The sequence below is a fragment of the Pantherophis guttatus genome, chromosome 3, assembly GCF_059756535.1.
Source record: "Pantherophis guttatus breed Tessera chromosome 3, ASM5975653v1, whole genome shotgun sequence".
In the NCBI taxonomy this organism is placed as follows: domain Eukaryota; kingdom Metazoa; phylum Chordata; class Lepidosauria; order Squamata; family Colubridae; genus Pantherophis; species Pantherophis guttatus.
The window spans coordinates 130,588,301-130,604,364 of record NC_142065.1 but is presented as its reverse complement, the minus strand read 5'-3'; the positions used below and the strand labels follow the sequence as shown (position 1 = coordinate 130,604,364).

Here is a 16,064-nt window from a genome sequence, read left to right as displayed (position 1 = left end):
CGTAGGCGGTCTCAGGTTCGTGGCTCCATGAAGGAACCCCTTCACCCACGGATGATGAGCCAAGGAAGTGTACGGTGGACAGGACAACACAGTTGCCAGGGCCGCCACCTGGCGCCTGAGAGTGGCGGGAGACAAACCCCGTTCCAAACCCGCCTGTAGAAAGATGAGGACATCCTGAACCGTTGCAGACGTAGGATCCACATGATTAGTCGCACACCAACGGCAAAAGGCCCTCCACGTGGCTTCGTAGATCCTCGTCGTGGATGGTCGACGGGCCGACTGAATCGTACCAATCACCGTATCCGGCAAACGGCCTTTCTTCAAGAGGACGCGCTCAAATGCCAGACGGCCAACTGCAGCCACTGGGGCTCGGGATGACGAATGGCCCCCTGACACAGCACGATCCGATGTGGAGGAATCACCCACGGGTCTGTCACCGACAGTTCCACAAGATCCGCGAACCACGGCCTGCGGGGCCAATGTGGTGCCACCAATAACATCTCTGCCCTCTCTGCCATCATCTTGCGGACCACCTGCTGAATCAGTGTGACAGGAGGGAAGGCGTATAATAGACCCGCTGGCCAACGACACCGCAGAGCGTTTGTGTCTTCTGCCCCTGGAGCTGGATACCGAGTGATGAACCGGGGAAGTTGGGCGTTGGTCGGACTGGCAAACAGGTCTACCAGAGGTCGTCCAAAGCGAAGAGAAATCTCCTGAAATAGACTGGGAAGCAGCTGCCATTCGGCCTGGTCGATCACTTCCCTGCTGAGCCAATCCGCTCGTGTGTTGGCTTTCCCCGAAATGTGGTCTGCGAGGATGGACTCCAGATTTCTCTCCGCCCAGTTGAACAGACGTATCGACTCGAGCATCAACGTCTGTGACTTCGTCCCCCCTTCCCGGTTTATGTGCGCTTTGGCAGATGTATTGTCCGTGAGAATCAGGACGTGACGGCCCCAAACCAGCGCCCGGAAATGCAGAAGGGCGAGACGAATGGCTCGAAGTTCCAATAGGTTGATGCTCTGTGCACGTTCCTCTGGAGACCATTGTCCTTGGCCCACCTGGGCACCCAGGTGGGCTCCCCAGCCATGGAGACTGGCATCGGTGGTGATCACGACCCGGTCTAGTTCCAGGAAATCGCAGCCTCGCAGGATGGCCGGTGACTTCCACCAACTCAGTGACAGTCTGACTTGAGGAGGCACTAACACTGTCCCTACGGAGTTGGAACTGCCTGTTCTCTGGAACGGAAGAAGTAGCCATTGCAGTGGACGAGAATGTCTGCGTGCCCACGGAACAATGCGGAAACACGAGACCATCTTCCCTAACAATCGTGATAGAGTCAATAGAGGAGCCTTCCTCCGGGTCAGCACTTGGCCCACAAGCGACTTGATGTTCTTCGCCCTCTCTGAAGACAGGAAAACCTGACCCTTCTCGGAGTCTATCAGGGTCCCGAGATGTAAAATTGAGGTCGTGGGGACGAGCTGGCTCTTGTCCAAGTTGATGGAGAATCCGTGCTCCCGGAACGCCGAAAGCACCCTGTCCCTGTCTTGCGCCGCTTGTGTCCTGGACGAGGACAGGATTAGAATGTCGTCCAGGTAACATAACACTCTCACCGGAACGGCACTGAGAGACGCGGCCACTACCGCCACCAGCTTGGTGAAAGTCCTGGGAGCCGAGGAAAGACCGAACGGCATCGCACAGTACTGGTAATGCCTGCCCGCATACTCGAATCGCAGAAACTGCCGATGCGAAGGAAGTACTGGGACATGCAGGTATGCCTCTCGCAAATCCACTGACTGCATCAGGTCCCCTTGGCGAATGGATGCCAGAATGGACCGAAGAGAATGCATCTTGAAACGACGGTAACGTACCGCCCGGTTCAACTCCTTGAGGTTGAGAATGCCTCTGACCCCGCCCGAACTTTTGGGAACCAAAAACAGAATCGAATAGAAGCCTGTCCCCAGTTGGTCCAACGGAACCGGTTCTATCGCGTTGATCTCCAGCAGGTGTGCTATCTCTTCCACCATCAGGCTGCGAGAATCTGTGGATAGGGGCACTGGGCACCGGATGAACCGTCGTGGGGGCCGATCCGTGAACTCGATTGCGAGGCCCTCCGAAATCGTGCGACGCACCCACTCGTCCGGAGTGGACCGGGCCCACTGATGACGAAAGGCCCGGAGACGTCCCCCCACTGGCCCCGGAGTCGGTGAGTCATTTGCCCCTTCTGAAGGGCCTAGAAGTGGACCCACGATAGGGGCGCTTGGAGGAGGACTGAGATCTCCCACGCTCTCTGAAACGCTGTCTGTCGGAAAAGCGATCTGGAGCTTGGAATGACTGCCGGTAAGTTGAGGGGCCTCCCTGCCCCGAGTAAGAACGAAATGGCTGACGCTGCGTGTAAGGGGTGTAACGCCTGTCTTGTCTGCGAAAGGACGAGGGCATAATCTTGCGTTTGTCTTTGTCCTCCACAAGGACCGGCTCCAACGCCGTGCCAAACAGGTTCGGGGCTTTATATGGGGCCGCCGCCAACTTCCATTTGGTTTTCACATCGGCCTTCCACGGCCGCAGCCAGAAAAGGCGTCGCGATGTGACAGATGTCGCCAACGCCCGCGATGCAAACTTGACTGAATTCAACGAAGCATCCGCCGAATATTCTGTGGCTGCAATGATCTTGTTAACATCGTGGCGCAAACGGGTATCCTCTGGAGGGAGCCGTTCCCGAAGTTGGCGCAGCCAGATCAACGAGGCCCTATTGAAGAATGAAGTAGCCGTGGCAGTTCTAACAGTCCAGGCCACGGCTTGATGAGACCTACGAAAGGCCAATTCGGTGCGCCTGTCCTCCGATTTGAGCCCCTCCAGCGGATCGGATGAGACCATCGAATGCGAAGTGAGAGACGCCACCGGTGCATCCACGGTGGGCACGTCCAACATGGCTTCAAGTTCGGGCGCCGCACAGAACAGCTTCTTATCTAAATTGCTTGGTGCAGTGGACGACCCTGGTTGGGCCCAAGGCGCTTGCAGAACATCCGCGAACAGTTGAGGGCACGGAATAAAGTCCTTCTCCTGCTTGACTTGCTTAAACAGGGCATCATGAGGGCCGGTCTCAGACGGGGTAGTCGGGGGTTGTGCTCCCACCGAACCCAGATTAGTAGTCAAACGAGCCTTGTGAAGGAGGGACTTAAATAGTGAGGGACGAAACAAGCCCGTGAAGGCTGGAGTGTCAGGTACCAGACCTTCATCCTCAGAGAATTCGAGGTCATCGGGGCCCTCCTCGTCATGGCCCGAGCTCTCAGACGAAACAGACTCACGAGGCGAGGGGGAACGAACCCTGCGAGAGCTTGAAGAGGCCAACGTGCCCGAAGTCCCCGCCGCTGATGTCTGGGCCGCTGTCTGCGCTCCGGCCGCCATAATAGAAGCCAACGCTGTTGACAACATCGTCTGGAAGTCAAACTGAGATGGAGGCGGAGGATTGTCCACTTCACGGAGTCCCGCTGCTGTAGGCGTGAAAGTGGCCGAAGGTTGGCGCCGAGGGGGCTGAAAGGCCTCTAAACCCGCTGAGGAAACATCAGGCATCGACTGGGACACGCCCTTCTGCCAAGCCAAGGAACCGGATTGGACCGTTCTCCGCTCCGAAAGGTCAGGAACAGGAACAGCCTGGTGGGCGGATCCCGTATCACCACGAACCAAAGAAGCTGACGCCTGCTTGGCCTTCTCACATCTTTTTTCCAAAGCCTTATGACGCCTGAGAGCATCCTTCTCAGCGGCAGAGGAGGTCTTAGAGTGGCGGGACTTGTGACCGCCAGACTCAGAGCGATTGCCCGATTGTTTCTTGCGGGACTTAGTTCTGACAGGACTGACCTCCTGATCACTGTCTGAGGAGAACGAACAGTCCGCCATGGTGAGAGTGCCCCAAGCTGAATAGTAATTATTAATCAATAGATTGACAGATGGATTTGTAATAATAATAAATAATGAATCAATAATTGATTGATTGATTGACAGATATCAGTTTGCCTGATTAAATGATTAATTGATTGGATGAACGTTTGCTTGATCAATTGATTGGTTGCTTTAATTAAATAATTGATTAATAGGTATCAGCTTGCTTGATTAATTGATTGATTGGATGAAAGCTTGCTTAATTGATTAATTGAGTAATTGATAGTCTGGCTACAGCTCTGGGCAATGCACTATACCCAGCAAGCAGTGCTGGCACTCCTGCCACGCTCAGCACGAGGGCACCCCTGTCTCTGCCCAGGTGTGTGGGAAGGCCTTGCACAAAAGGCTGCCAAAGGGGTGAGCGATAACTGCAAACGCTCCCCCCCCCTTCTCCCTCCTCCTGAGTCAATGCCCAGACCGGGACAGAGACTCAGCCAGCAAGCTCTCAGAACAAAGGCTGCGGCCCTTTAATTAGGGTCCGCGCTGCCCTGAGCAATCCAAAATGGCGGCCGCGCGTTGGTGGCGTAGGAATAAAATGGCGGCCCGCCCTCGCTCTGTAGAGTGACTGGGCGCTTTCCCCTGGCGCCGTTTGCACACGGACGCCACTCAGGGATGATAACCTGGCTGGCCGCCTCACGGCGGGAGGGTGGCGAGCAACAGAAAGCCACGCCGCACCCCCCCCCAAGCCAACACTCACTGCGGTCGAAATGAGGCCGATCAAGTCTGAAATCGCAGCGCCGCCCGCAGAAACCTGACGGGACGGTCGCTGGACAAACCACGCCGCGCTGTGAGGGGCGCTGGTAGCCGCTCCTGGAAACGACCCTGCAGCGGCTCGAAGGTCTGAAGCGGCGGTCGGGGAGCAATTCGCTCAGCCCCGACCTCACAGCGATGGAAATCCGGCCGGATCCGCCCCGAAGGGACAGAAGCCGGCGGCAGCTAGCGCAGCAGCGCAAACGCCGGCACGACCCAGCTCCCTGGGCACGAAACCGACGACCAGCTGACTGATCCACAAAAAAAGGAAAACCTAAACCTGCCCGAACTAAACAGAAATAAAAGGAAAGGGGGCTAATCAAAAATAACCAAAAGGCCTACCGCAACACTCAGAGCACAGAGAAAACCCTCTCAGTCTGTCAGCAACTGAGAGAAAGACTGGGGATTCGGGTGCAAAAGGGGGCGTGGAGAGAGCACAGAGTAGGTAGATAAGTGTAAAAAAAGTTCTCTCAGTTGCTGTCAGAGAAGAGGATTTTCCCAATGCTGGAGTGTAGTAGCAGCGTTCTGGAAAACACCCTTTCTGAGGCCATCATAATTCCGGACCATTGTTAAAGCAAGCTGAATACTGCCTGTATTCAATCAGAATTCATATTTTCCATAGACTCTGCAAACCATTTTATTAAAAAAAAAAAACAGAACTGTTGGCAAAACCTTTTCCCCCTGTTCAATTACTGGAGCCCGAGTAAAACTGAATGTAGACATGTGGTCTGCCAGCATTTAGCATCAGCTTGAGAATTCTGATATTAAACAAGCATCTTGACCCATTTCACATGGAGAAAAGGCAAGAATTAATGAAAAGGAGAGAGAGTGTAATTCATGTTCCTCAAACTATAAACTGATCATATTCCTCCACCAGCAGAACCCAAAAAGCTTTTATTCACATTCTAGTTCCACAAAAGAAGATTCCATGGGTAGGATATGGTCATGCTACAAAACTCTCAACATCCCTGCTAGGCTCTCATCTTAGATAACAAATTGCCAGCTTAGACATTTGAGTCAATACCTTCCTGAGAAGAGATGTGTAATTTAGCAGATAGCAAAAAGAGATTTGCCTAACATCCTGTCTTCCCAGGTAGAAGATTTATTTTTCTTTTGGGGAAAAAAATCACAATGAGAACTCTGTGACAAAAGGAGGGAGAAAGTTTGTGCTGATGGAGAGAAGAAAAAGAGCTAAGGTTCTCCTCCAAACCCTGAAAGCTGAAATTTTCAGGAAGAAGTATTTTCCAAATAACAAAACCCCTCAGAGATTGTATTGGTTCCAAAATGAATCTAGTCTCCAGAGGAATGGGGAAAAGTTAACTAAAGTACTGTGTTAAAGACATATCCTTTGTGATGGTTTTTAGCAGCTCTATTTTTTATGCCCTTTGGCATTCATTACATGTGACAACTTAAAAGTTAAAAATAATTTTTAACGTTCTCCTTTGTCCTTTTTCTTGTTTTTTTTTTTAAACAGAAATATGATTGCCTTGATATTTTGTGAGACTGATCTCCCTCACACTTTGTCTTCCAGGAAGGCAGGAGGTAGAAAAATGTCATGTAGACTTAGAGGGCTTCTGGAAGAGCTGGTTTGACATCTCCATCAGCCTGGGGTCAACCCTATTGTTGCTCCATGAAAAGCCAGAAAGGCCATTGTTTCTTTGCTTAGTTGCTAGATATACATCCCTTCAGGCACTCAAGGCACTATAAACAGCACTCCCACCTCCCATTTTTCATTACAGCAACAATCTGTCAGATACACTGGGCTAAGAGAATGTAACTCAGTCAGATTCCATGGCTGATGTGGAGTTAAACCCAAGTCTTCCTTATCTAATCTCTTTACTCATATCCTCATATTGCATTGTCATATAACTATACTCTGCTCACTCCATTTCCATATAATTTAGTTCTTTTTATGACTCCTCTGTTACAAAATGATCCAAATTAAGCTGAAAAACTAAAGACTCGGCTTGTGTAGCCAAGCATAGTTGAAAACAATTTAGATGACCTAACACCGTGATGGTGAACCTGTGGCAAGTAGAGCCCTCTCTGTGGGCACACGTGCCATCACGTGCACCAGCCAGCAGTTGGCCGGTGTGCATGCACATGAGCGCACCGGCCAGCTGGTTCTCAGGTTTCCAGCGTTCCAGCACGCGCGAAGGACAGCTGGCAGTGCACACATGTGCACCGCCAGCTGGTCTTCGGTCTTCCGGTGCTCCAGCATGCACACACGTTCCTGTTTGGGCATTCGGTGCCGAAAAGATTCACCATCACTGACCTAAAAGCAATACCTGGTGCCTTACCAATAAACATTCATATGAAACTAACATCTATTTTTTATTTATCTCAGCTACCTTGATATTTACATTCTTTCTAGATACTACTCAAAGATATTGCCACACAATACACACAACAAAGCCATTTTTGGCTATTACATCCTATCTGTTTACTGTCATTTGTTCAAAACCAGCCATTTAAGTTAATCTATAAAATATATTAAAAATACAATTTAAGCATGCTTATGAAAGTCAAGACAGGACAACCAAGGCAGTCAAGTAAACATCCTTTGATATAAATTGCAGTAAAGAAGTCCTAACTCACGGGGGGGGGGGGGGAGGGAACGGACGGTCTTTCCTCTAAGTTCAAGCAAGTAAAGTTGATCTTAATTCATATTTGTCATGTCATAGAAGAGCAATTTTCATCTATCCATACCTTATACTATCATTTGCTCTATCCAGGAATCTGATTTGCATAATATTTGGCTGAATGTGCATTTCACTTGAAGCCTCTCAGGGTATCCCATTTGAAACTTCACCAAAACAAAAAAAGCTGCTGCCCATAAACCACTAGAGGAGCAGCCCACAACCTTTGGGGTGCTAGGAATCAGTTCCGTGGAGGAAGATTTTTCCACAGACTGGGGGGGGGGGTGTTGTGCGCTGCCTGGATCCCATGCATGTGCAGATGGGGCTTTGCTTGCTTGCATTGCCTGGTTCCTGGTGTCTCACGGACCAATGTTAGTCCATGGCCTGGGATAAAATACTAGAGTATCTTTAAATTAACTGCAAAATTTGCTCTAAAATGACAAAACCTAGATACTGGGACAGCGTGCAAATGAACACATGGCCTTTATCAGATAAAGTTTATCTTAATTGATTCTGAAGCTCAGACATAATAAATAATTCTTAAACTTGAATGCCACTGAATGATTCTGCAAACTGAGGGTTGGCAGAATCAACAATATAATGTACATATCTGGATAAGTACACTTGTGCTTGTGAAATACTTCAGCTATAAATTAGAAAATACATGGGAAAAAATAACCTTAGTGTTTGTAATAAAGCTTATTAACATTTGTTTCTGAACAATGGGGCATGATGCAAATCACAACTCTGATTTCCCTCTAAATGTTATCAAATTTAATCTAACATATTCGTTACAATGCATCTTAGAGACTATCAAATTCCTCCTCAGCTACAGACTTACTGGTTGTTTTTAAGTTAGTCTTTCTCTCTCAGCTCAATGTATTTCAGGATGTTCTGAGGATCAAAATAGAGGTGATCTCCATAGACACCACTTTAAGCTTACAGGCAAAAAAGGTAGATTTACAAATGCAATAAATAAATCAGTGAAAGATTTATATCAACTGAAATAAAACCGGAGTACAACATACATGTGTTTTTGAGCTGAACTGCCTGGACTAGTCCCAGAGTTTTCTTGGCAAGGTTTCAGACGTATTTTGCCATTGCCTTCTTCCTAGGTCTTGAGAGAATGAGTGGTCTCAGGTCACCCAAGTAGCTTCATATGTATTGTAAGGCAGGACTTACAATGCCCTGGTTTCTACCCCAGTGTCTACTACACCAAACTGGCTCTTGTTATTATCAAGGTTATTAAAAAAAATAATTAAGGGGGATGTTCCAAATTTCTTAAATGATTAACACTAAACATAAATGAAAAATGAAAAAAGGCAGAATACAGTCAGTCAAAGTATCAAGGCAACTTTCAAAGCTAAAAGATAAACTAAAGAAACCTTGTTGCAATCATGAAGTGGAGTTAAAGAGAATTAAAGTCTGCTCATGATTAGATTTAGATTTTTTTTTTTAGATTTTATTGAACTTCTATACCGCCCTTCTCCCAAAGGACTCAGGGCACTGTATAGCCATATTAAAACACATATAAACCACAAAATTTAAGAACAATTTAAAAACAAATATATAAAATTTGGCCCACGAAATTAAAAACTAACGAACACCCAATTTAAAAATTCCTATTAGGCCAGCCCGGCTTGTTGGAATAAAAGAGTCTTCAGGGCGCGGCGAAAGGTACGCAGGTCGGGGATCATACGAACCTCTAGGGGCAGCTCATTCCAGAGGGCTGGTGCCCCCACAGAGAAGGCTCTCCCCCTGGGTGTCACCAGTTGACATTGTTTGGCCGACGGCACCCTGAGGAGCCCCTCTCTGTGGGAGCATATTGGCTGGTGGGAGGCTATCGGCGGCAGAAGGCGATCTCGTATATACCATTTAATTTTCTTGGCAAGAATATGGAAAGGCGATAGCCACTGCTTTCCTTCATCTGTGGTGGTAAACAGTAAAAATATTAGTAACCAAAACGTTCTGGAGAAAATTGCAAAAGGAAAATCACCAGAAAAGCATCGTTTTGCTTTAAAAGGATGAGAAGATAGATGTTAAACATAACATGGGTTTTAGCAATAACTAGATAACCCATGACACCTTGGATCATAATTTCACTGATATTCCCCTACTAGATTTCTCAATGCCGGAGTTTCAACAACAATGGTGGAGTTTCTAATGTACTTGAAAAGTTCAGGGAGATATTCAGAGATGTATCTGCTTGAAATTAGCCCATGTTGAACTGTATACATAGCACAATCAAACATCAGGAGTTGACCACAGAAATGTTTTATGACATGTTGTCATATGTCATAAAATATTTTATAAAATTTGCCAAGTTTCAATTTTATGAGAGTCATGGGTCTTGGATTTTGGATGTATTCTATAAATTAGCCCATTTGAGGTACATGGTTGTTAAATGAATCTGGCTTCCCTATTGACTTTGCTTGTCAGAAGATCGCAAAAGCTGAACAAATGACCCCAGGACATTGAAACTGTCATAAATATGAACCAATCGCCAAGAATCTGAATTTTGATCACTTGGCCATGGGGATACTGCATCGGTCATAAGTTTTAAAACAGTCATAAGTCACTTTTTTCAGTGCCACTGTAACTTTGAACGGTCACTAAATGAACTATTGTAAGTCAAGGACTACCTGTAATAGCATTCTAGTTTCTAGCCTGGTACTTTAACCACCAAACCAAACTGACTCTTATGGGATTTGTAAAAATACTGAACAAAAAGAAACTAATTCCATGTAAAGTAGTTCAAAAGATAAGACAAAAATATCTTTGGACATTACACAACTTCTGAAACTTTTCTTGATCTAGTTTGTTCAAAGTCACTCCATCTATTTTTAGAAGGCATTTTAAAAATGTAGACCACGAAGTGCTAAGCAGCACATCAGATCTAGTGGGTCAAATTATATAATTGCAGGGAACAGGAAAGAATGAAAGGTGAAGAACATGGCAAAAATTCTTTCTCAGACCTTGTATATAGTACAACCAGAGATGTTTTAACACAATGAATAATGCCTTTGTGGTGCTTTTTAATATGTAAGCTCTACAATGCCACCAATATTAATTTTGCCAATTAAAACAAAATTGGCAGGAATTCTATATATACTAAGGTATTATGATCACAGCTTGATACACTATTCTTTCAAAAGATGCATATTGGATCTGGTGGCAAGTGTTGTTTTATCTGTTACCTTAGATATATAGAAACATTCCCACAGCATGCTGAGATATCTATCTACTGTTTCTTAGGAAATAAAAATGTGCTAGAGGTTTGCTTTAAAAAGAAATGTCCTTAAGAGCACTATGGTTGGCAATCCAAGCTAAAAGAGATGGGTGAACTCATGTGTCCAAACAATATAAAATAATTGTGAGTAGCCCTGGACTCAGGCAAAAAATTAGACGGCTGTCTAGGGTGGCAAGGGGCAGTGAATTCTCATCAACCTCATATAGAAAGAAAAGCTTTATGAAAGAAGATGGAAGTAGGCTTGGATTTTTTTTCTTCTGCTACACCACAGTTCAGTTTGAAGATCCCATAGTTTCATCTTCTTTCTTCAAAAAGGATCAAGAAATCTAATCAATGATTATCATTTAGCTTAGTATCAAAGTTTATACTCGAACTTTTTCTTAGCACAATCTTCAGACTACAAGGGGATGAAGACTAGCATTTTACAAACAGAAAGAAGTGCTATTTTTATATTATACTACTTTGTCAATCCAGACTTATGTTCAGTTTGGCTGGACCTATCCAACTGTAAGCATAATCCCACTGTTTCTTAGGTCTTTTCAGAATAGTGCAGCACTAATTGTAATTATAAAGCATCACATACTAGTCTTCCTAAATCTTTCCTTTCCTTCTAATCGGTGATCAAGCTACTCAACACCTCAGACTCTAACAAGCAGAATTTAAGACTGATTTAGACTAACTGGCCCAGTGAAAACAACTGGCAGCCCAGTCAATACATTCCATGCCATAAAAAGTTCAGCCTTCCCAATGACTAATAACTCTCTTTTAACAGCTGCAGCATCAATTTAAATTCAAAGCCCACTCCCTCCTTTGCAATCCTAAAAGACCAGTCACTGTTGCTCCCTAACTACATACTCCTACTTACATGCTTGGAACACTGCTCTTTGGCTTAATCTCCCCCCCTTCCCCTCGAATCTTTCTAAATCTCCCCTTTCTTCCAGTTTTCAGTGATTGTATTTCTTCTCTCTCCCCTATTATATATTTGTAGTAAATATCAACTCCTTATCCTCCTTATGCTCCCAATTCCATGATTTCTCTATTCAAATACTTATTAGGATGCTTTTCATAGCATAAAACCATTGATCAACTAATACAAAAAGCTACTTTCGAGTTTCCGGATACTATAATATATTAAAAATATTATATATCCTAGGATTTAACTATGACAAGTAAAAAAAAAATCCCATCACCTCCTAGAATATGCCAGGTCATGACTCACTCTACAGCTCTTTAAATCACTTCTTACAGGAAGGAAATATTTGCCCATCACTATGATTTTTATAGGTTTTCACATTTTCCATCAATGCTAACAAGAAATGTTTATGCTTTTATTGAAAGATTCCCAGTAGTCCAATGGGTAGCGACATACTAAATCAAATAATTTCTGAAACAGAACAATCCATGGGGAATATGTTATACAATGGAATTCAAAGAGGAAAAGGAAGACATCTTTATTTTGACCAGGAAGAGAAGCCACCCATTTCCTAAACTTCAGATGATTAAAACTGGAGTTACAATTTAAACTTTACAGATAAATCCACACTATACCAAAGCTACCCCAGAGACAAAAGGTAGCCCAAATGCAAGAATAAGATAACCTTTTACTATTCACACATAATCTCAAAACATCTTTGAAATGCAAGGCAGAGCAAATTAGACAATTCCAATTGGAATAATGCTGACCTTGTGAGAATATAAAACTGTCTGATATTCAAATGATCCGGAATGCAAATTATATTGCAAACAATGCTGTGTATTGAGTGATTTTGTAAAGCTGGAAAGGGTAAGAAGCCTATGGCCTGAGCACTGCCCAGTGACAGTAATAATAAACAGGACTGAGGTTTTCTGAAGAACAGGTTCCATATATCTACCCTGGGAATCTACATTATTCATTATTCTACATTATTCATGTATCTACCTTTAAATAATCTACATAATCTACATTATTCGTTACTCTGCTATACATATAATAAAGTAGCCAGAGCACATCCATTTCTGGTGTGAATACAAGCCTCTAACATAGTATCTGCATAGTTTTCATTTGCCCATGAACACCCCCCATTGTTTTTTGTCCAAGAAAGTAGAAGCAAGCCAATATGATGATGGGTAAACAAGTTATATCCGGTTTTCCTTCTATATGCCTATCACAAAGAAAAGCTAACATGCAACCTTCACTCAAGTCCCTGCATTTCATTTTTCAAGAAATGAGTCTCCCTAGATCTCAGCAGGCTTAGTCTTTTAAATTGCATTCAGATTAATACATTTTCAAGCTTGCTGCTTGTTTCCCTTTCCATTGAAAAGATAATAAGGAACATATAGGTGGTATTAATCAAGAACACAAAAATGCCACAAAAATGCCATAAAAAAGGGGGAAAATGCACCTTTTGTCTATTACTGGTTCAGAAAAAGAGTGTTCAGAAAGCTATTCCAAGAAATAGTTTTCTGACATGCTTTTCTTTCTGCATAGTTTGGCAACAGGCAAAGATTGTAATGACAGCCCACCCCCACTATAGAGAGGCCTTACCTCCACAATATAAACCCAGATCCACTGCTTTGCCTGAATTTGTCTAACACCACCAGTGATTCCTCCTTTGGTTCTAAATACTGTTATTTTCACTCAAGGCAACAAAAAAGAAACCCACAACTTCCTACTTGTATCCCAGGAACAGCACACACATACATACTTTCAAAAATAACACAGCATTTCTATGTCAATCATGCAAAGCACATATCCCAAGGCAATCCCTGTGAGTGCTTGCTTTCTCCCTCTCCACAACTTTTAGAATATTTCCCTGATTTATGCTCCAAACACTGAGGTCCCACAAAAAGTGGAAGCTGACAGTTTGAACAATACAGATTCCCTTTTTGCTTGTACCTTCCTGGATAAAGCCTGAGGAAATTATTGTTTGCTTTTATTAGTTTTGTTTCCATTTCCAGCTAGTAGGCCATCAACATGCTTTAGAAAAAGAAAAAAAGTTTACCACCACTGTAACTGGATACAGGAAGGTTACCACAACAGCTGGAGTGACCATGTAAGGAAAGGCTTCTGGCATTTGCCTCCTGTCGAAGTATTTTTTTTTTTACAGTTTAAGTCTCAAAGTTACATACATTGCTTTGCCATCAGGTCCTCTAAAAATCGTATCTTACAATAAATATGAAGTGTTTTGATGTCCACATTCTACCAAATTCCTAATAAGTACCCCCCAAAAGTGAACCCAATCAGAGCTTCTCATTTCATGTAATCAATATGGCACTCAATAGTATAAGAATGGACAGCAAAATGCAAGTAAACTGGCTGGAAGGAATATCTGTACTATGTTACCATTTTAATTTTAAAAAAAATAACCACCAAAGACTTGCAGCAAATGCTGCAAAACAAGATGCTTTCTTTTTCTGGAAAATAAAACAAAAGGAGTTGCATTTGTTGCCATTTCCACCAACTACAATGATCAGAAATTGTGGCTGCTGAACAAGGCCATGGTTATGACATTAAGGCACACTTAGAGCACAGCAGGGATAAAGAGACTTCTGGCTTATCAGATTCCACTGTGTTTATTAGATCTACAAGATTCATCCATCAATGTCAAGTGTCAGAGGGGGATTTCAAATGTTTGAAAAGTGTTCCTCTAAGCCCACCCTTGATGTTATGAATTTGCATTCAATAGGATTGAACCCACTATCTGTTCAAACGGAAGCCCACTCCTGATTCCCCACAGCTTTTTCAAATATACAATTTTGGGGGGTTTTTTTTGTTTTTAATCACATTTTTGTTTCAACAGTGAGAGGAAGGAACACTTGGCAATCAACTGTGGATCATCCTTAAACGATATACAAGTAAGCCTGACGCACCTTCTATCTTTATAACCTACAGAAAACCAAGCCTTTTTAAAAAAAATCTCTTCACTTTTACATCTTTTTTAACAAGACGACTTTATCTAAAAAAAAAGGGGGGGGTTGCAATAAGATACCAGAGCTAGTTAAAGATTATCTTTACTGGGGGCGAAGACAACATCTCTTCGTTTCCGTAAGTATTAGAAAGGGAAGCTCCTCCTAAGGCACGGTTTTAATCACCAGACGTGAATCACTCCCTTTGGCTTTCGAACATGGATGTATAGATCATCAATTCCGGACCCGTTGGGAGGAGGGCCAGGAAGAGAATATTAGGAGAATCTCCCCCTTCTTTCCCGAACTCTTTTGATCCTCATCCTCATCCCCACCCCACCCTGAAAAAGCACATTTTGCTTTGGGTTTGCAAACTTACCCGAACGAAAGAAAGCCGCGATGTCCGCGGAATCCTTGGCTGCGTCTTCCGCCCCTTCCCCAGCCGCGTTGCCGCTGTTGGAGGAGGCGGTCGTGGAACCGCTCATGGCTACTGACTGAGGTCGGGGGCTCCTCCGGATCTGATCCCTCGACTACCGCCACGATGATCAGCCTTCCTTCCTAGATCCTGACAGCAGGATGACGGGAAAGCGAAACCTTATTCCCTCCCCCCCCCCAAACACCGGATCCCCTGTTTTCACCTTCTAGCAAAAAAAATCCATCCAGAGAGACGATGGTGGGGTGGTGATGGTGCAAAGGTGACGGGGTGGGGGCGGTGGGGGGGTGAGAGAAAGAGGCGGTTGAATGGATGGATGGCTCGATTGCACAGGCAGCAGCAAACGGTTACAATAATAGGAAGAGGACCCGACGGGAAGGTGTGCGCTCAGCGATTACCGTTCTCGGAGAGCCCCCGGCAGCCCCTCCGGAGAGGCAGGGTGTGCGGCGCATGCATAAGCAATGGATGCATGCGGGAGCAAAAGGGGGGGGGGAGAGAGAGAGACAATCGCAGGAGGGGGAAGGGAGGGCGCATGGATGTTGATGGGAGGAAGGGGCTGCAATCAATGCAGCAGCAGCAGCAGCAAGCCGGTGGGAGGGAAAGGGAATGAAAGCAGGTGGCGGCGTGCGTGCAAGTTGGTGGCAGGGTATTGCAGTCTTTGGGGAGCCAAGGCAGGAGCAGCTGCGTTAGCAACAGCACTCTGGACGGGAACTGAAGCCGCCCCGCTCCTCCATCTTGATTGCAATTGCAAAGGTGGGTGGGAACAGAGAAGGAAGGAAGAGACTCCTATCCCCGCCCAGGGAAGTCAAGGGACAAGAAAAAAAGGGGGGGAGAGAGAGAAAGAGACCAGCATTGGGAATGAAGGGAGGGCAGCCAGTCGGAAAGGTCCGGACGACTCCGTCAGCGTTCGGCAGGTTGCACAGGAAGAAGCAGTCGAGAGCGGTGATTGGAGAGCGCCGCTAAAGAAAAGAACCGTTTGCTATTGGCTGAGAGCGTATTATAAGCGGCCGCCGAAGTCCAAGCTGGGAATTCCCTTTTAATACATAGATGGCCTTCGTTAGTTTTTGCGCCTTGTTAACCACGAGGAGGAAAGAGCGCCCTCTTTCTGGGGGAGGCCATCATAAGGCGTGGTGTCTGCAACTGAGATTTGTGAAGTCCTGGAATCTGTGCTTCAAGA

General features: G+C 45.2%; 1 protein-coding gene across 1 annotated transcript in view; it reads right to left on the bottom strand.

The window, feature by feature from the left end:
* Positions 1-15,828, bottom strand: part of TRIO (trio Rho guanine nucleotide exchange factor) — a 263,174-nt gene extending 247,346 nt beyond the window's left edge. Inside the window, exon 1 of the mRNA XM_034411889.3 lies at positions 14,834-15,828. Within this exon, the coding sequence (XP_034267780.1) occupies positions 14,834-14,939 (106 nt within the window). The 5' untranslated portion in view covers positions 14,940-15,828. The remainder of the gene's footprint in view (positions 1-14,833) is intronic.
* Positions 15,829-16,064: the final 236 nt, after the last annotated feature.